Below are 20659 nucleotides of genomic sequence, written 5' to 3'. Positions count from 1 at the left end.
TCAAAATCTTTATTTATGAAAAGAAAGATTCTACATGTGAATTAGGGAATTGATTCACCTCAAATACTTTTTTTGTCACCCTTTTAATTTTCTTTTATTGTTGTAATATAATATTAATATGATTTGCAAAGGCTAGTGGGTTATATATACTTTTTCTTTCTTTATTTTATTTTTTTTGAAAAAAAAATATATATTATTGGGCCACCACCTTATCTTCTTACAAGATTATGGTGTGCAATAACCCCGGCGGTAAGTAAGTTTCAGGGTGCTAGCTTGTTTTTTTTTTTTTTAAAAAAAAATTAAATTAAATTAAATTCTATTAATTACTGAAGTAAATACGAAAATTGAAGAAGCTGAAGAAAAGTGGCATTGGGATTGTCACTTTGTCTTCACAATGTCAGCAGTTTAGTTGTTTTTCTCTGTTATCTGTCTAATTCGGCTGGGATGAAAAATATTAAATTTACTAATAATAAAGTTGTGTCATCTTAATTATATAATCACTATCAATAAATTTAATAATTAGAACTAAATATCATTAAAATCGTCACGTAATAATCATAATTAATTGGAAGGAGCGAAGTTGGTTGCAACAAATAAAACCATATACTGTCTTTTTCATACAGTGACCGTTGAGCTACTACCATTATATTTTACTTTTTTGTTTTCTCCAAAAAATCTAAACGATCCATTGGACCTAATTCTGATCCACATGAGGCCCAATAAAGCTTCAAATCTGTAAACTTCGATATTCAAGTTATAGGCCCAATCTTTTACCATGAAGCCCATTTAATAAAATTATTGGGCTACCTCAGTAAATCAAACCATGGCTGGAAGGGATCCGCTGGGCTGGGCTGGGCTAACACACTAAACTCTTAATGGCCTGGCCCACTAATCAAAAATTGTATTTTCCATATTGTAGGAAATGTAAATAATTTTTATTTATTAGTTTAATTACATTTTCTTAATATAATAAAAATAAAAATAAAAATAAAAAGATGGGAGATTGTTGGTGGTGCGGCGACCGACAGGTGAAGACGAGTGAGGAAAGCAGAAAAAGCCATAATTTCGTTAAATGTTGAGAGGTTAGAAGATAGGTTCGAAAATTGCAAAACAATAAAAGCAGGGCATTAAATTGGAGCTCAATTGTTGGGTCACATGTCTGTGCGCATGTCAGTCTGGGAACATTACAAAAGTCTTGTCAACTCATAACTCTGTGACTGTAATGGAACTGTATTTGTACGTATGTGTATGTCTGTGTGTATATGTGCGTGAATGAGAGAGAAAGGTGGGAGGTGGAGGAAGAGAGAGAATAAGGTTTATTTTAAGTGTCAGAATGTCAGAAATCGGGTCAGATCACGTGGGTCCCACGTGGCCCTTTTGTTCTTTTCCTCTCCTCCCCTGTAACCTAACCAAAATAATTTTCTGATTTACTTTATTATGCAAAGTTTTATTTACAAAGGGAAGGTGGGGAGGCAACGGGCAGCGGGCAGGGGTGGTCGAAGCACAGTGGCGCGAGCACGCCGGGCCGGCACGCGATCTCTCGTGTAAGAAAAAAAACTATTAAAATATGGGTAGACGTCACGTGGATTCACGTGACTTTATTTTTCCCAGATTTCAATTTTGTTACCGTCTGCATATTATAATCGACTGTTTAGACCATGCTAAAAGCTTCATCACTATTTATTGATTTATCTTACAGTAATTTTTGGAAAAAATATTTAAAGTTTTATTATTATATATATTCTTTTCATCCTAACTTAATGCATTTTGTTTTTTTTTTAAAGTAAATTAATAAATAATATTCACTCAATCCAATCACAAAATATACCTAGGGTGTGTTTGTTTGGGGGTTTGGATTTTGGACTGGGATTTGAATAGTAAAAATTTTGAATTTGAATAGTTGTATGATGTGATATAAATAGGGTTTGATGTGATGTTTTGAATGTAAAATTGATTTTTAGTATAATATAAAAAATGAAAAATAGGTGTTTGATTTGATATTTTTTGGGGGAAAAAATTGGATGAATAGTGGAAATCCTTCAAAATCCTTCAAACAAACACACCCCTGTTGAATTGTCCAAGTAACTTTTTAAAAATAATTATGAACTTCATCTTTTTTATAAATACTTTTAATAATAAATAAATTATTATTTATTAAAATATAAATAAAAAATTTCATAAAAATATTTCTTTTTTCATTTCCTTGGCGATGAAAATATCAAAATTATTTTAAAAACACGAAAGAGAAGAATATGTACTGCAGATAAATTTAAGAGTGAATAGTGACGGTGGTTGGTGGTCTGTGAAATGTCTGACACCTGCTCAGATAGTCAGATGTTTGGATCCTCATTAATTCTGCAATTACGCTTTTACCCCTACACCAGGCTTTTGCTCTAGAGCCCGGGTGCCGAGGTCCGGAGGTCGATCACCTACTAAGACTAGGAGTCTAAAACACACAGCACAAAGTACAACCATCGCAAGGAAGGAAGAAGGCTAATAAGATATGTAATGTGTACATAAAATATACATGCAAGGGTCATGCTGTGGGGGCTTAAAAGAAGAAGACAGTAGAGACACAAAAGTAGCTGAGAAAGTAGGGATAAATAACAGAAGAAACCAGAACACAAAGTCTTGGAAGAAATAACAAAACAAACATATTTTTCAAATTAGTGTAGAGTAGTGCATTGAAAAGTGGGGTATAGAGGGGGGTTGTCTGTCTGTGCATCTTTGGGAACACACAAACATGAGAAAAAGCAGCTGTTATAGCATAGAGTTCAAGAAGGGTGAATTAAATACCATACCAAACAAATTCACAAGATTAAACTAATGTGAGAAATAAAAATTAACTCTTTGATGATTATGATAAGAAGAGGTAAAAGGGCTAAAGTAAAATGGTGGTACTAGTATTTTAACATTATTTAGCACTACAAGTCAAAAACTAAAAAGGGCTGACAGTAGTAAGTTCAATTTTCGGCTAAAACCAACAACCTGTCTCTGCAAATTTCATAACATCAGAATTCTGCTCAATTGCCATCAAATTGGGAGCTGCAACTGTGTGTGTGTGTATATGTATGTATCTATATAACTGTGTCTGTGCTGAATAAAACAACTGTTCAGACTTCAGATTGGACAGCATGCAGCTGCATGCCTAACTTTTAGTATAATTTCAGCACATCATTTTCATTTCCAGGTAAGAACATCCAAGGACCACTGCCACTGTACATAATTTATTCATCCCATACCTGTAAGAAACAAGAATGCAGCTAATCTCACTGGCTTTTCCTCTTTTCTTGAATAGCAGAAAAGATATATATTTATGTAGATGTATTATCATATCATATTCTGACAATAAATATACCTGAAGTAAAAAAAGCAAACAAATTTCACAGATCTCATTCTCACCTTGGGCAATTGATTAAACTAATTGTTCTCATGTGGGCACATGCAAAGCCTATTTAAAACTGGAATTTTTGTTCCAAACGACCCCTTAATTACCTAATAATAACAGTACTCCCCCCAAGGAAAGGGAAAGGGAAAGGGAAAGAGCTCTTCTTGTCCTTTCAATGCAGAAGCTAAGCTAGTGTCGTGGATCCCATTTGATTCTCTAAACTTATTAGCCATCCCTGTTCATGATTTAATTACAGAGTCCAAGATATTCTATGTTGGCCCTGTCTTAAGTATTACAAGCATATAAAAATTTAGTTCTCTAGGTGTTATTTACAGAGATAACATAATATATATAAAAATGCATTGGGGCGTTAAACATGGGGTTTTCTCCACATCACATGTTGCGACAATGATAATCACGAGGAGCTTCCCTGCAGTTTTGGTCAAATTGCTAATTAACTAGTGGGATCTTTGTATCAATTATTACTAGGCAGGGATGTAGAGCGCTTGCTGGGGGGGCTAGGAACTGGTCAAAGGGCAACCCTAAAATTACACTACTACACCATTAATTCTATTTCACTGTGCAAATAAATAAATAAATTAGCTGTGAAGAAAAATATAAAATGGAAAATTCTTTAGCCTGAGCATCAAAGATTCAGAACACAACGCATACCCACCAAAAACCACTACTACAAAAGTTTCTCCTCTCCCCTCCTCTCTCTCTCTCTCTCTCTCTCTCTCCCCCGTCACAGTCTCTGTCACAACACTAACCCCTCCAGCTTTCTGTTTTGTTTTATATCTCCATGGATTTCAATCTCAAGCACTGGAGAGATGAACCAACTGAAGATCAAGAAACAGCAGCAAAGCTGCCAAGGCTTCTACTTAGCTCTTATGATCTAAACCACCACTCATCTACAGCTGCTGCAGCTTCTTCTGCACTACCCTTGTTTGTACAGTGTGAACCCCCCAATAGCAACCTGTCAGCACACTCCTCTGACAATTCAACTCCACTCTCTGCTGCTTCAAAACTCCCCAGTTCGTGCTTCTCTCTCTCTCTCTCTCTCTGACAGTCGCTCAAGTTTTTCAGAATATGTTTTATAACTATGTGATGCAGTTTTAGCTTCCAATTAAATGAGATGGTTTAGTTTGCACTTACATTGTGTGATTGCTGTCATCATCATCAGGGATGGGGAGCAGCTGCTTCAGCGTAGGGCAATGGCAGGAGCTTGAGTTGCAAGCTTTGATCTTCAGGCATATCACGGCCGGTGCTGCTGTTCCGCCTCAGCTCCTCCACCTTCTCAATAAAAGCCTCGCCGTTGGTTCTACTCCCCAGTATTACCTCTGCAACCCTCTCCATCAATGCTATTCCCACTACCAACCTGCAGCCTGTAAGTTCATTACTCTGCTTTGTTTTGAAAGAATTTTAAGTTTTTTCTCAATCTTAGCTTTCCTCTACGAAGGATTTTAAATTACTGAAAGATAATAAAACAACGAACTTAATTATGGACGTACCTGTCTGTGTATGTGCGTGTGAACCAGTGCTGCAATCTGGGTATTGGGGAAGAGCGGCGATGGATCCTGAACCGGGGAGATGCCGGAGGACCGACGGTAAAAAATGGCGGTGCTCCAGAGACGTGGTGGCGGGGCAGAAATACTGCGAGCGCCACATGCACCGCGGCCGTAACCGTTCAAGAAAGCCTGTGGAAACCCCCACATCAGCCGCAGCAGCCAACAATGGCGGCGGAGAAACCTTTCTGAAAGCTCTCCACTCGACTACTCAAGGAATGGCGACAGCCGTTGCAGGTGGCGCCCCGCCCTTTAAGCTCTCGGGACCTTCGCCTTCCATGGATCTTCTCAACACTAACCGGCGGTACTCCCTACGTTTAATTGCGTGAAATGGAAATGAGATTGAATTAGGATTTCTTTTCGAATTTATAATTTTCTGAAACTTTCGATCCGACTGGTGCTTCGTAGGGCTTCAAGCTCCATTATCCAATTTGACACTGAAACGGAAGGTCAGACGGCCAGCGGCCGAACTCTCCGCCATTTCTTCGATGATTGGCCGAGATCGGAGGACGACGCCGGCGGCTGCTCGGCTTCAGCCACTAAACTGACAATGTCGATGCCGTCGGACTTCTCCTTAAAGCTTGGGACCGGCAGCGTGGAAGACTCTAGGGCACAAATTGCAAGTGGCGAAAGAGACGGACCTCGATTGAATTGGGGCACGCCGTGGGAGGCGACTAATCGGGCGGCTCCGATGGGCGGACCACTAGCTGAGGCCCTTCGGTCGTCGACGTCCACCTCTTCACCAACGAGCGTGCTGCATCGACTGCCGCTGAAGAGCTCCGCCTCGGAAACTAGCTACGTCAGCTCCTAAAGACGATCTTCTTCACTTCCATGGCGGTTTTCACTAATCATCATCGTGTTATGCGCTTTTGTTTAACTTAAATTCGTCGACTGTTGTTAAATTTCCTGTTCTGTAATATTCACTTATTTGCTGCTGCAATCATTCCAATCATGTATCTGATGATGACGATGATGTTCTAACGATTTTCAAGAAAGGGGAATGAATGTGTGCCATAAAATTTCCATGGATGAAGAAGAATCCTTACAAAAAGACTCGCAACACAAATCAAATGTGGTACATTTTTGGATGTATTCTTCTTATTCAGTCGAGAACTGCACTGGGCAGGCATGATCCAAACAGCACCATCTTGTTCATGATTGTTTCACCAGCCATCAAGATTCACTTCATCTTCATTCTCGCTCCAAACCGTAGACTACCGCTGTTCGACAAGGCGTGTAGATCATAAAGGACCGAGGCCTGCCATCATATAGCCCTTCCTGTAGCAGACATTATCATTCCCATAGTTTAACTTTCTGAATTATTCAAGAATCATACATGTAATTTCGTAACTTCTTATTATCTGAATCAGCCAAATTTGGGAGTCGGGAACTTAGAAGTCACAAAGAACTTACGGAGGTAAAGTGCTCGGCTTCATGACTAATTCTACCAAAGCCTCCAAACTTTCTGTCGTCCGAATCCAAAACAACCTGCATGAAGACGTCAGGATGAAATAAGGTACACTACAAGATCCTTAACATTATAAGTAGCTAACAAGGCCAGAGCAGAGAAGAGTAGTTTTCCTTATACCTTGTACTTTCCAGGCTTCAAGCATCCTACCCGATAACCTGTATAGCTTTTATTCCAATGAAAATTGAAGACGAAGACCAAGTCCCCTCTTTCAAATACAATAACCTTATCACTCTCACTTTTCTTCGATATGTACTGATGCAAGGATCTCAAAAACTGCAAATAAAGTTTGCAGCATTAAACACTTGCCAAAGCTGAAAGAGTAGTCTATGAGGCTGATAACAAGGCAGATTAAGTTTGCAGGACAGGTTTTTATTTATGTGCAGTCCTTCATTCTTAATGCTCAGACATCCATCTAATGCATTCTTTGAGAATTGTCCCAACAAAATATTGTACTATCAATATTAGTTTCCTTGCTTGATTAAAATTCAATCCATTAGATCAGCAACATCAAGATACATAGTGAGAATAAAATGCATACATACCCCATATTTATCTTCAAGCCGTTGCATTGCCCTGTCAAATTCTTGCATCCCACGATATCTTAAGTAATCTGCATCTCCCTGTATATCCTTAAAATTAAATTGGAGACGTAGAAGGTCTATCATAGCATCTACAGCCAAAATCATTGAGAAAAAAAAAAAAGAAAGTTTCAAGCCTATTGTGTTGTTTTATACATTGCTACTTTGAAAGTTCAAATCACTTTGATCATATAAGCAAGCATGCTCAAGAAAACTAGAAAATTTTATGAGAAAAACATACATGTTTGAAATGGAATTAACAGAAGGTAAGGCATACACTAACCAGGTCAAACCGTCGCCTACACTTGTCATAGCTATAGTTGTTGCCTGGAATGACTCTCCCATCAGGATGAGAATGATCACCTCTAGGAAAGTCTATCCACTCTGATATATAAGACATAAGGGTCAATAATATGCTTTGCGCAATAAAAAACAATAGATTTGTTGATTTTACAGCATAAGAGTGTTTAGCAGTTAAAACACTTCAAGCTGGCAATATATATTACAGTGTAATACCTGGATGACCAAATTCATTTCCCATGAAATTTAGGTACCCTTCTCCACCTAATCCCATTGTGATAAGCCTAATCATCTTGTGTAATGCTATTCCACGATCTACTGTGGGTGTAGTTGGTCTATCCAATGACATAAAATCATACATATCCTGAGAAGAAAATTCAAGAAAACAACAGTCAAGTGTCATGGTGAAATTTGTTGCATTTCTCACAAGATATTAGACTAATCCCACTTCCTGCAGTATTCCTAGTGTTTTTAGTCCTTGCTGCTTCGAACAATGGAATAAAACAGCTATAAATTGGGAAATTAACAATTAAGAATTACCTTATCCATCAACCAGAACGCAATAGTTTTGTCCCCGACTAGTGCTTGGTCATGGCTTTCTGCATAGGAGACACATTTTTCAAGCCATCTTCTGTTTGTAAGTGTGTGCACAATATCTTCCATTTCCCAATCTTCATCCCTTTTCCTGCATTAAAAAAACAGTTTCTTTCTTGTAATTTACATTCTTTGTTCCTAGTACTCTCAGCAACAAACAAACTTCAGATAAATGTTCAGAGGCATATTTCATTTACAGAATAGTGTGTATTCACAATTTTCAGGAGCAACATACTTGAGAATCTCAATCCATTTATCAGCAACAGCCATGTGAAGACGATAGTCAAATCCAACACCCCCATCCTGAACAGGAATACAAAAGGTTGGCATGCCACTTACCTGGAATTTAAAGATTAAATGAATTAGTTCAGCACCACTGTGTAGATTGTAAGTATAATAAAGCATAATATCCCTACTTTCCATCATCAGGAACATCACTAATGTGCTAGAAGAAAGTTGAAATTTTTTGAACATACATACCTTCACCTCTGACTTTTCATAATAAAGCCTAACTCAACAAAACACGCAGAGTAGATAAATTATAAATTTACTAATGATATATTCAATATAGGCATGCTTACATCTTCTCCAATGGTTATAGCTTCAGGATACAGGCCATGAATGATCTCATTAACCAGCATCAAATACACAACTGCATTGACATCTGTTTGCAGTCCAAAGTATTCATTGTAGTTCCCAGTGAAGGCCATCTGTTAGCACATCCATAAACAGTATAACAAGGTAGCACATTAGAAAGTATGAACAAAAAAAAGAAAAAGACCCAAAGAAAAAAAATAAAAGAACAAAAGATCAAATAATCTGACTAAAAATTCTCTCTGAGTAAGTTGCCATGAGGGAGATTCTGATATGTTAGAAAGGCCATGATAATGAAAAACCATGGCAATAAATATTACCTCTAAACCATGGTGCGTATACATCATTGATGTCACACCATCAAATCTGAAACCATCAAACTTGTACTCCTCCAACCACCATCTTGCATTAGAGAGCAGAAACCTTAAGACCTGCAATGAAGTCATTAAACATGTCAGCCATGATGATAATTGTCAAAGAAATATGTTGGATAACAATATTTTCTATTTTAGTTTTTCATCTGTAGACACATACTTCCCACTGCCCATAGTTAAAAAGACGAGAATCCCACATCCAATGATGACCTTGTGATCCAGAGTGAAAGTAAGTCTTATCAGTGCCATCAAACATGTTCAGTCCATCCAAAGTATTGTTTGATGCATGGCTGTAACATTGAACAATTCTCTGTTAGACAATAGAGAACATACAGAAAACATCAAAGAAGACTGTTAAAAGAGAAGATTATAAAATATATGAACACACACACAATGTTATAAGGTTAGTGCAAGAACAGGAATAAACTCTAGAATACTGATATTATGTACTCAGCTAATTGGTTAATTGGTATTAAAACGGCCTGAGACTTGCTCTCGTTGACCACATGAATGCACCATACATATAGTATAGATAAATAATTCTTTTTTTGTACCTGTGGACAATATCCATGAGAACATACAAGCCCAGTTCATGAGCTTTGTCTATCAAGGATTTGAGATCCTCTGGAGTCCCAAATCGGCTGCTGGGTGCGAAGAAATTAGTGACGTGGTAACTGCCGAAGTCAACAAACAATAATTTTATCAGGAATCACAATTATTGTCATTATTTTTTAAGAGGAACAGAATACACAGGTTTCCCAAGATGTTGCATTATGAGAGAATTATGTAGTTACAGTCAGACAGTACCCGAAACTCGCATAATAAGAATGCTCCTGAATTGCCATTATCTGAATAGCATTATATCCAAGTCCCTTGATGCGAGGAAGCACTTCATCTCTGAAGTTTGCATATGTATTGATGATAGGGTCCTGCATCCAAAACCAATAATGTAGTGTATCACCCATTTAAAGTGAAAATGCAATCTGTACAGCGGTAATCTTATCCAACATATCGTTCCTAAATAATTGGAAATGAAATGAGAAGTGTTTCCCTGACTTCTTTCTTCAGAATTCTTACATTTGCCCCCTCCCAAGATAGAAAAAAGAGACATTTTCTGCTGGTGGTTACTTGCACTCTTAAGAGTTCAAATTGTATATGAATGGATGTTAATAGTTTCTTCCTCAATGTTAGATTTAGGAGAGTCATCATGGAACCACGCCTCAGTTTGAAGATCCACATAATCTAGGTATAGTGTAGAGACTGGACTAAGCCCTCTATGGTTTAAGTGTGACATTCTATTTGAATTAACATCAACAAAGGCACTAAAGAAGTGGGCTTTTCAGTACTGCAATTAACGCAACACACACACACATATATATATACAAGAAAAAATACAATATATAACTTTGCAACAGGTCAAACATAGATGTCACTTTTTTAAATGAGAGAGAAGTGATGCATACCGTACTGCTCATTCCAATATGACATTCATATATCCTCAGTGATTGTGGCTTCTTTGGACGAGGATGTTTAAAAACATACTTCTCCTGCACAGATAAGTAAGCAACATCTTAATCAGGAAATAAAAGAATAAAAAATATCTCAACATACTAGATATTTAGTACAGAACATTGAAAAAATAAAGAACAATGAGAGAAATAGACCATGGCAGCACTGATATATTGTAAAGGTTTTTTGATTCTTAGGTTCCAAAACATTTTTTACCTTACCTCTATATTATAAGCATTCACATAACATCTAACAGGAAAGTGTGGAACAATGCATTGCTATATAGTTTTTTTTTTTTTTTAAAAAAAAAAAGAAAAAGAAAAGAAAAAAAGTGTGGAACAATGTAAAGCACATAGAGAAACTATATTTACCTCTTCTGGTGGATCATAATATATTCCAGCATATGGAATTTCTCCAGGAGCCTGAACTGAATACTTGATCCATGCAGGTATAGAGTCTTTCGTACCAGTTGGAGTAAACATGCGAATCTAGAACACATAAGAAGTATAATCACCAGCTTTCAAGTGTTAAAAGGTTCCGCAAGAAATCAATTGATCATTGAGACAAACAATGTGCTGTTTCTTACAATGGGCAGGCTTCAATGTCTCTAGTAACGTTAACAATTTGATGATATTCAAATGAAATGTTTTAATAGTACCATTAACTAATAACTCAAATAGCATAAAGCAGTAGAGCTAATGTACACCAAGAAATTTTACCTTGACACGGGAACCATGGGGGATAGCTGGAGACCCATCTGCATTATTCGGTAAAAATGCCTCCCACACGCCAAATTTATTCTGTTGAGCACAAAGTATTATCATGTGATAGATAGAGTAGAAAGCAAACATTTGCATGAGACATTAATGCACAAATCCAAACTTAAATTTAATGCAAAAGAAAGATACCCTTGTGGATGATATGAGTTGAACTATCCACAACTCAGGTCATCTAATACTAAAAAAGAGGAACTACAACTTACACAAGTCATAATATTAGCATTTGCATTCCAGTTATTGAAATCTCCAATAAGTGCAGCCCGCTGCAGGTACAAAGGAAATAGTAAGAATAACAATGACTTGAAGAAGATATTGGTTGCTGATATTAAAAGGCCAACAACTAACAGCATGCCAAATAACAACTGCAACATGACAAAGGCGAAGAATTATTTTTGGTTAGGCTTTGGTACAATTGGCTAAATAGATCCACTTCTTTACGAGAACATGGTCAAGGGTAAGATACCGTGGTTATAATAACTACCAGTTCACAAGCATGTTTTCTATGTAAAGGTGGCAATTTCTAATGGTTGTTGAAAGGAATTGGTAGTGATAAGAATAACAGCTCGAGCAATGAAAAGTATATGTACTCTTGCCAATTCTAAATAGCTAAATAGCATCACTAACCATGGCTGCAGGTGCCCATTCCCTGTAAGTGATACCTGTTTCACTGGAAAAAGAAATTTAGGGAAAATTAGCATTGGGATTATCTGAGGGACATTTACTTGGATCAAGAAAAAGCTACAGATTTTATATAAACATTATCACTATGTCAAGCACAGTGAACACATTTTGCTAAAGAAGAGGTAATTGGACATTTCATAGCTCAATAGAGCGGCAAAAAGCCTTCAAACACCTCACAGATTTTTCATATCCCTAGTTCTTGAAAGAATCAACATGTTCTTGGATGGAATTGCAGCCTTTATTCCATTTAAATCATATAAAAAACATGATGTGTTCACCCCTCTCCAGAAATTAATGTGGAAATGTGTCACAGGGGAGAGATACTATGTCATACAACCATAAACTGAAACCTCATCAATGGAACAGAAAGGCATAGCCTAGGTCTGAGAACTGATAACAGATAAAAAATTATTTTGAGACCAGAACGGATGAACAGAGAACACACCTGCGAGTGAAACCAAATTTCTCGTAGCCACGAGAAAACACTTCCAATCCACCTTCATGAATCTCAATGACGTTCCTCGCTTTTCTATACTCGGAATACCTATAAATAAGATAAATGCAGACGATCTCAGAAGAACAGCATTATTGCAGAAAGATTGAGTAAAGAGGGCACCCAAAAAATAATTTACAGTGAAATCTATGCTTCAATGTAAAATATTTTTATTACCGATAATTAAGATGCCGACTAAAATTTCTCAAAAGTGGATCTATCACAAAAATCCTCTGGCCGGTGCCTGGAGGGGGGAAGGTCCTCTTTTCGCCCCCGGATAATTTATAACCTTTTTCGGTGCCCAATGATCCTTCAGCCACTTTTTCAACTTCACCATCCAGTTGTCCCATGGATTCAGAATCTTCCTCTCCAGCGAGTACAGTGGTACTTATTTCCTCAACTGGAGTTTCTTGATCTTTCACTGTAGTTTTGGGTTCTGCTCCTGAACTTTCTGATGTCTTTTTCTAGAGAAGAGAAACCACAATGGAACAGAAAATTACTGAAAATGTTCATATCGCTTGTACACCATAAAACTACATATGAACGATGAATAGCTACACGAAGCAGCTTGCCCGGATAAAACATTTGTTAATACACACTGAAGAGAGATCATCAGCACAATTGCCAAATTGGGCAGTTCAAAGAGAAATGCAAGTTAACCTTAAATTTTTTATACACACTTTTTTCAATCTTACTGCTACTGTTTTGCCCCAAATTTACCCATCTACTGGGCCCGGGTAGTGTTCCTGGGCGTGAGGTAAGAGATAGGGTTTAATCGGTACATGCCTGCGAATCATCTGAAACTATCTCAGGGGCAGCTAATTCCTCTGGTGTGGCTGAGGGTTCTTCATTCTCAATGGCCGGAACAAGGACCTTGGAAGATGCAGCTACTGTCGAACACTTCAACCCACACTTCAAAGATCTTTCAGAAAAATCATTTCCTGTAATTAGCGCAGACTAAATTATAGCTTTCCGGGAAATCAATTCCATTCTCTGTGCACAACATATATGAAAAAGAGTGAAATCATGGCATTTGAAAGAAAAACCAACAACAATGACAACCACTTTCAATATCCCAGATAATCACACTTCTAAATCTTACTCCATTGACCATCAAGCAGTTTTAAATTGTGAAAATAGGAAATATGAAATAAAAACCCCCATGATGCCATGAGAAGAAGACAGAGAACAATAAAATCAACACGAGAATATCCAAACTGTAAATTCAACAATCACACAACGCAACGGAGGAAAGGAGATCTCACTCACGTAAATAAGGTTTGTTTTTCAGGAGAAACGGCAGATTAACACTTCTCCGATCGACGTGCGAGCTCGCACCATTGTTTCCCAAACTGTACGCCAATCGCACAGTAGGCAAACGCACTCCAGGAAGAGCATAAACCATTTTATCTCCTCTCTCCCTTCTTCGTACTCGAACAAAAGGCTACAGTTTCTTCCTACGCAGATCTGCACCGAATCGAAGACGGTGGGAGAGTGGCGATGATATTTACTACGTAAGTATATATATATATATATATACACAGTAGTTGCTATTAGCATGCATCAAATGGCGAGAGCAGGAGGGTACGCTCGATTTTGGCGGGTGGTTGTATCAAATGCATGGCGAAACATGAAGTGCTGCCTTCTCCAGGTCCATCGGTAATTGAACAACTTTCTTGATTTTGTAGGAAGATCATTGTGCCTCCAGCACGTGGCAGTTTAGATGCATGTATATAGAAAGAAAAGATCAAATTTCCGAAGGCGGCGGGGCTATTCGTGCTTGTGATTTTGTGGATCTTTTCAATTGCTTCTTCATCAGTCGCCATTTATTTATTTATTTATTTTTCTTTTTCAGACGCCATTTAGCTGAATAAGCCAAGGTCAGCGATGCAAGATGAAATGCTTAAATTTTAGCCGTCGGATCAAACACGTGTTTAAATTTGTTTATTAATTGATATATATATATATATATATAAAAGTAATTTTTCATCATTTGCTCTGATCAATTAATATGATAGTTGTAAACTAAAATTAGTAATTTAGGAAACAATAGTTAATTTCGCAATGAAAGGATCACTTAATTGGAATCTCTCGAACATTTCTAACACCTAATTAATTTAAAACTTCTAAATATAAACAAACATTAATTTTTTTTTTGAAAAAAAAAAATATTTGAATCCATTTTTAACTAATTATATCAAAAAAATTATTCAAATTAAATTAAGAATGAAGTTGATTGCTTTTTCTTTTTGATTATTAATTAAAAACTCCTATGAGTTACATGTATATTCTTATCATACTATCCCCATCAATAATCCATTACAATCAGCTTGTTTGTTCACTCAAATCTCTTACTATGATTTTCAAATAATTTCATCAAAAATAAAATATATATACACTTTTACATAGATCAACCATATAATACCATGAAAATTAGGTTTAACAAGTTATATTAGGCTAACCATAAGTGACAGATGAATTTGAAAATATCAGAATTTGAACAGATAATGTATATTTGAGTTATTTTATTTTATTTTATGATGAGGGGAGCTGCAATCACTGGCTGTAGCCTGTAAGTCCATGGGTATATTTTACTTAAAAGTGTGTTTGTTTGGAGGATTTTCCTTAAATTTTATTATTCATTCAATTTTTTTTTAAAAAAATATTAAATCAAATATTTATTTTTTTTATAATATAACAATTAATTTTATATTCAAAACATCGTATCAACGTTCAAAATTTTTTCTATTCAAATTCCAATTCTCCGGACAAACACACCCTTATCTCTTTGGTATGGTCTATGGGCTAAAAGGTGCGGAAAATGGGCCTACGGCACTTGTATAGGTATACGGGCCACGTGCTTGCTTCCACTGCAATCCTTCTCCGGCGTTGAATTTCTACATCGCTGCAAATCCAATGCGTAGAGTGATTTCGGTTTTTCTCCGTTGAATTCATCGGCTACTCTTTGGAATCTAGAAGAATCTAGGGTGATTCTTCAAAAATAACAAGAAAAATACGGGTAGGTGAGTTTCCGGTAAATTTCTGCTATTGATCATTTGGGCTTGCCATCAAATTTTTGTTGATTTATTGGATCCGTCAATTCTCTCTCGGTTCAGCGATCGATGTTCTGACGCTTCTCGAATATTGGTTTTCCTTATCTCCTGGAGTGCTCATGCATTCTAGCTGAGGAACTGAGGTTATTATGGTGTTTTGATTTCGAATTTTAGCTCATAGTGTATAATTGATGGAATTTAGCAAATAAAGTAAGAGCAAATGCGGGTGGTTATGGATATAATCATGAAATCTTCTGTTTAGAATTTAGGTTCATATTCTGTTGTCTGCTTGTTTCGTTGAAATATTTTCAACTCGTTACTAATTGTGAAGAGAAAAACTTAAGGTGGAATTCGCAATTGAAAGGAACCGTTGCAGCGTCACGAGCATTGACAAGCTAGAAGGTTACAATGGCTGCATCTGAAGAGAACAACACGCTGTTTCCAATATTTGTATTGACAATGATCGCACTTCCTCTAGTGCCATATACTTTCGTCAATTTATATCTCACTTTCAAAAAGAAGTCTGAGAATATTAATTGCCATTGTTCAGCCTGTTTCTACTCAGGGAAGTATCGGAAGTCCATGTTTAGACGCGTAAGTCTCAAACTTGACACATTCTTTAAATTAGTTGGAACAAAAAACCACCCTTAGGAAAGCAATTATGGTCTAATCTTTTCAATTCTGTGAAATTTTCAGATTTCGAACTTTTCGACCTATAGTAACCTGACAGTAGTGCTGCTCTGGGTTGTTGTTGCACTATTGGTTTTCTATATCAAGCATAGCAACACTGAGGTATTTCCCGGTCTCTGATCCGCTGCATGAGGCAGTACTTTATTATTAGATAATGGATTGTGGCACGCATCCATCTGAGTTTATATGTGATTTTGTTTAAGGACAGATTTAGAAATCTTATAGTGGTCGTTCATTCAAAAATTACATATTAGGTGAGTGAAATTCCATAACAGAATTAACGGGGTCCAACTTTCAATATTAAATTAATATGGTTCGTTTGACAGTTTTGACAGTTTTGTTTGTCCGTATTATGGTGTTTTGGAAAAAGTAAAGATTTTGAATTTAAATTATTCGATGCAATATTTTGAATAAAAATTGTATTTTTTATGTATAAAAATAAATATGTTATATGTGACATAATGTTTTTTGGGGAAAAAGAATAGGTTACTCTAGATGCATAGCAAAAACAAGTTGCGAAAGCACAAACAATCAAACTCGAAGTATACTGTATTTATATGTTTTAAATAGGTTACTGTAGGTTAGCTGGGCCGATGCAACCACATAAACGGATGTAATCTGCCCTCAATTTTATTAATTATCTAACTATGTTTGTATGTTTTGAATAGCTTTGATTGCAATGGGAGATTCTCCTTTCTATCTATAGTATTTATGGCCTGGGAAGTGCTCATATATGGAAAAATAATCATATTGACATTGGTCTTTTGTTTGAATGTATTGATTCTCTAACTTTCTCTTCTACATGATGATGTTACAGGTCAAAGTTTTTGAGCCTTTTAGCATACTTGGATTGGAGCCTGGAGTATCTGATTCAGAAATAAAGAAAGCGTATCGGAAACTTTCCATTTTATATCATCCTGATAAAAATCCAGACCCAGGTTGAAGGTGTTTATTGACTGAAATTTGAATTATGTTCTTAAAAGCCATTCAGAAACAGTAAGATTTTTTTTGTTACAGTTGCTTAATGATTAACGGAGCTTTCCATGCAGAGGCTCACAAGTATTTTGTTGATTATATCTCCAAGGCTTATCAGGCGTTAACTGATCCTGTATCACGGGAGAACTTTGAGAAATATGGCCACCCTGATGGCAGACAGGTAGTTTACTTGCTTACAGGGGACTATTGGTAAACTTCATTAGGTTTTCTTTACTCTATGATAGGTTTACTTTTTTTTTTCCTCCCAATTTGCCTTGTAGGGTCTTAAAATGGGGATTGCTCTACCCCAGTTCCTCTTGAACATCGATGGAGCATCTGGTGGAATTTTGCTTCTTGGAATTGTTGGAGTTTGCATTATTTTGCCTCTGACAATCGCTGTCGTATACTTGTCAAGGTCATCAAAATACACTGGGAATTATGTGATGCATCATACTATGTATGCATATTACCATTTAATGAAGCCTTCATTGGCTCCAAGGTAAATGAACATTTTATGCAATTATTTGCCTAAAAATCTAATTTGCCTGCATTTAAGGAGTTTTATGACTTTCCATAATTCGAGTGTATGATTAGAGAATAAGATGTTAGTTTGATAATTGGTACCAATTGTGGAGCAATACGGAATCTTGACTTTTACGTTTTCTATTTGACAATTGATGTCCTACAATGCATTGTTGGGGTCCATTTGTATTCTCCCACTGCATATGATACAAATGGATTCTAATTTTTTATCAGATTACCTGATCCACATGCAGACATACTTTGTTTGAAAGTGTACTCACAGTGTTTGTTAGTTTTTATGCCCAACTCCCTTTAATTTCTTGGAGCCATCTTGCTGCCACTTGAAACAATGCAGAACAGAAAATCTCCACTCTTCTTAGACTGATTCTGAAATGGTTTTGCTTTCATGCTTATGTCTCTCATGTTTTATATTATTGTAGCAAGGTCATGGAAGTTTTCATCAGGGCTGCAGAATATATGGAAATTCCTGTTCGCCGAACTGATGAAGAATCTCTTCAGAAAATATTTGTGCTGGTTAGGAGTGAGCTCAATTTGGATCTTCGAAATATTAAACAAGAACAAGCTAAATTTTGGAAACAGCATCCTGCCTTAGTGAAGGTGACGGTCTGAATTTCAATTTTGACTGCTTCGATGTACTTTCTTGTTGAGTATATCACTTGTTTTCTTGCAGTCTGAATTGTTGATGCAAGCACACCTGACTCGTGAAACCACAGCATTCACTCCATCTTTGGAGTGCGATCTTAGGAAAATGCTTGCCCTTGCACCTCGCCTTCTTGAAGAACTAATAAAGGTATTAACGAATGATCTTGTTTCCCTCATAATGAATGGAGCATTACTATAATTTAGTAGACACTATTTTTATGTATAATGTTCTGCAAGAACACATTATCTGGATGCATTCCTTGACGATTCTTATGCAATATTCAACACCGTTTTTAATTCACTTTAATATTTCACCCCTTTTTCGGCGACTCTGAAAACAGAGTTTCCACATCCCTGTGCAGATGTCCACCTGTTCTTAGTTTTGTTGCAATAAATCTAGCATTGCCGTTTGTATTCGCTGAAATAACTCTCCGGACGTGTTTCTAGTATTTTCATTTCTATCCAATTGTACATTTTGATGTGTTTGGTGTCTGAATGATAATGTTGAGTTTCTCCTAACATGCAGATGGCCATTATACCTCGCACCCAGCAAGGACATGGATGGCTGAGACCTGCAATTGGAGTTATTGAGCTGTCCCAGAGTATTATTCAGGTATTGTGGGTTGCAACTAGCAGTCTAAGGGCTAAGAAAGTAGGGAGTCTTCTCACAAACTGCAAAATCATTTTATCTAGCAGTCATCATGTTCTTAAAAAATATTAAAAAAAAAAAGTGGAACAATCAGAACAAAACTAAGGGGTTTCATTGGGTGAACATTGTTCTACAAGACTAAATGATGTTTTGAACTGTAGTCAGTTACCATGTGGTGAAAAAGTGTTTCCTACATAAGAAATTAAAAGAAAAGAAAAAGAGAGGAACTAGAAAAACATATGCATAAGAGAAAGGTGGTGCTTTCATTTAAAAGAGGCTGTGATTAAATTTTAATATTTCTTGTTAGATTGTCCTGTTAGAAGCTATATCATTTAAAAAATGCACAAGCCAATGATTTGTGGCTATAAGATTATTTTTCCATGCTATTTTCCTAAGGCAGAAGTGAGAGCGATAATGCTACTTTTATGCAATAGGCTAAAAGCAGTGTTTGTATTGATGCAGGCTGTCCCCCTCAGTTCTAGAAAAGCAACAGGAGCATCCAGTGAAGGTTATGGTCCATTTCTCCAGCTACCACATTTCAGCGAGTCCATTGTTAAAAAGATTGCAAGAAAGGTTACCCTCTTACCTTACCTAAATCCGCACACATGCTGCTACCAGTTTTATTAGCATATATACTGACATTGTTATTTAATTCTCGGGTGTTCTCAACTAATTTGTGTTGATTATCTAAATCCTTGCTGGTACAGAAAGTGCGTTCATTTCAAGATCTACGCGAAATGAAATCACAAGTGCGCACGGATCTCTTGACTCAAGCTGCTGGGTTTTCTAATGATGAAGCCAGAGATGTCGAGATAGTTCTTGAGATGATGCCTTCCATATCCCTCGACATAACATGCGAGACTGAAGGTGAAGAAGGAATACAAGAAGGCGATATAGTGACAATGCAAGCTTGGATCAATCTCCACAGATGGAATGGCGCAACTCGAGCCTTTCCACATGCTCCCTACTTCCCTTTCGAAAAAGAAGAGAATTTTTGGTTGCTGCTCGCTGACTCCTCCTCAAACGAGGTTTGGGTATCGCAAAAGATCAATTTCATGGACGACGCAACAGCCATAATCACTGCATCAAAAGCAATCCAAGAACTGAAGGAAGGTTCAGGCGCCAGCCCCAAAGAAATCAATGCAGCTGTAAAAGAAGCATTAGATCGAGTGAAAGCTGGTTCGCGACTAGTCATGAGCAAGTTCCAGGCCCCTTCCGAAGGAACTTACAACCTGACCTCGTACTGCTTGTGTGACTCGTGGATTGGTTGCGACGCCAAGTCCAATATTAGATTGAAGGTTTTGAAACGAAGCCGGGCTGGCACAAGAAACTTTGCTGCTGCAGATGAACTGCCATCTCTAGATGTTGGGGCTGAAGAGGAAGACGAGGAAGGAGAAGATGAATACGATGATGACTATGAAAGTGAGTACAGCGAGGACGATGAAGATGGCGCCAACAATGGTAATAAAGATGCCAAACATCCAACGGCCAATGGCTCTGCCCGCGGTAGCGATTCCAACTCCGATGGGTCCGAAAGCGACAAACATTGATTTTATTTTTATTTTCTTCTCCATTTTTGCTTCTGATGCCATATTTTAACTTATATCAATACTGTGTAGAACCATGTTGTATTTTGACAAAATCAGAGGGCGCAGTATAGAGACTGTAAATTACATTTTGAATAGCTTCTTGAAAAAATGCACCAATAATTCAGACCAAAAAAAAAAACAACGTATATGCAATAAACATGGCTAATTTATAGATGAAACCGAACTGGAAAT

At 37.0% G+C, this 20659-nt stretch overlaps 3 protein-coding genes across 8 annotated transcripts; 2 read left to right on the top strand and 1 right to left on the bottom strand.

The window, feature by feature from the left end:
- The first annotated feature begins 4190 nt into the window (after nt 1-4190).
- On the top strand, nt 4191-5764 carry LOC127251781 (growth-regulating factor 3-like). Its single transcript, XM_051275651.1, has 4 exons — nt 4191-4422; nt 4572-4775; nt 4927-5257; nt 5362-5764. Exons 1-4 carry the CDS (start codon nt 4191-4193, stop codon nt 5762-5764), a joined length of 1170 nt encoding a protein of 389 aa, XP_051131608.1.
- Nucleotides 5765-5984: 220 nt separating this feature from the next.
- LOC127251780 (1,4-alpha-glucan-branching enzyme 2-2, chloroplastic/amyloplastic-like) lies at nt 5985-14053 on the bottom strand. Its single transcript, XM_051275650.1, has 23 exons — nt 13915-14053; nt 13596-13793; nt 13113-13267; nt 12504-12790; nt 12279-12377; nt 11777-11819; nt 11356-11415; nt 11093-11173; nt 10745-10861; nt 10328-10411; nt 9672-9793; nt 9419-9538; nt 9025-9154; nt 8811-8921; nt 8478-8606; nt 8132-8235; nt 7843-7987; nt 7519-7666; nt 7286-7386; nt 6967-7044; nt 6542-6697; nt 6367-6441; nt 5985-6231 (listed from the first exon to the last, which is right to left on the bottom strand). Exons 2-23 carry the CDS (start codon nt 13729-13731, stop codon nt 6145-6147), a joined length of 2568 nt encoding a protein of 855 aa, XP_051131607.1. The 5' UTR covers nt 13732-13793; nt 13915-14053; the 3' UTR covers nt 5985-6144.
- Nucleotides 14054-15170: 1117 nt separating this feature from the next.
- LOC127251778 (dnaJ protein ERDJ2-like) lies at nt 15171-20553 on the top strand. 6 transcript variants are annotated; one of them, XM_051275647.1, is made up of 13 exons: nt 15171-15345; nt 15443-15522; nt 15724-15829; nt 15930-15973; nt 16076-16171; nt 16887-17007; nt 17119-17225; nt 17326-17543; nt 18007-18184; nt 18258-18377; nt 18756-18842; nt 19341-19451; nt 19586-20553. In XM_051275647.1, exons 4-13 carry the CDS (start codon nt 15962-15964, stop codon nt 20426-20428), a joined length of 1893 nt encoding a protein of 630 aa, XP_051131604.1. In that variant the 5' UTR covers nt 15171-15345; nt 15443-15522; nt 15724-15829; nt 15930-15961; the 3' UTR covers nt 20429-20553. The 6 variants fall into 6 exon arrangements, with proteins under 6 accessions (XP_051131604.1, XP_051131602.1, XP_051131603.1 ...); XM_051275645.1 differs by having other exon boundaries at nt 15724-15973; XM_051275646.1 differs by having other exon boundaries at nt 15171-15349; nt 15724-15973.
- Nucleotides 20554-20659: the final 106 nt, after the last annotated feature.

Source organism: Andrographis paniculata, unplaced genomic scaffold (genome assembly GCF_009805555.1).
Source record: "Andrographis paniculata isolate CXL003 unplaced genomic scaffold, ASM980555v1 Contig45END, whole genome shotgun sequence".
Taxonomy (NCBI): Eukaryota; Viridiplantae; Streptophyta; class Magnoliopsida; order Lamiales; family Acanthaceae; genus Andrographis; species Andrographis paniculata.
Note: the sequence above shows the minus strand (reverse complement) of the source record. Positions and strands in the feature narration are given on the sequence as shown.

What these genes read in the sequence shown, in the direction of transcription:
- LOC127251781 (XM_051275651.1), top strand. Translation starts at nt 4,191, where the DNA reads ATGGATTTCAATCTCAAGCACTGGAGAGATGAACCAACTGAAGATCAA. An exon ending in TGCTGCTTCAAAACTCCCCA is followed by an intron (nt 4,423 to 4,571) that starts GTTCGTGCTTCT and finishes CATCATCATCAG; the next exon opens with GGATGGGGAGCAGCTGCTTC. An exon ending in CTTCTCAACACTAACCGGCG is followed by an intron (nt 5,258 to 5,361) that starts GTACTCCCTACG and finishes GGTGCTTCGTAG; the next exon opens with GGCTTCAAGCTCCATTATCC.
- LOC127251780 (XM_051275650.1), bottom strand. Translation starts at nt 13,731, where the DNA reads ATGGTTTATGCTCTTCCTGGAGTGCGTTTGCCTACTGTGCGATTGGCG. An exon ending in AGTCGGCATCTTAATTATCG is followed by an intron (nt 12,378 to 12,503) that starts GTAATAAAAATA and finishes TCTTATTTATAG; the next exon opens with GTATTCCGAGTATAGAAAAG. An exon ending in AAATGAATTTGGTCATCCAG is followed by an intron (nt 7,387 to 7,518) that starts GTATTACACTGT and finishes CTTATATATCAG; the next exon opens with AGTGGATAGACTTTCCTAGA.
- LOC127251778 (XM_051275644.1), top strand. Translation starts at nt 15,788, where the DNA reads ATGGCTGCATCTGAAGAGAACAACACGCTGTTTCCAATATTTGTATTG. An exon ending in GCCACCCTGATGGCAGACAG is followed by an intron (nt 17,226 to 17,325) that starts GTAGTTTACTTG and finishes TTTGCCTTGTAG; the next exon opens with GGTCTTAAAATGGGGATTGC. An exon ending in TTCTTGAAGAACTAATAAAG is followed by an intron (nt 18,378 to 18,755) that starts GTATTAACGAAT and finishes CCTAACATGCAG; the next exon opens with ATGGCCATTATACCTCGCAC.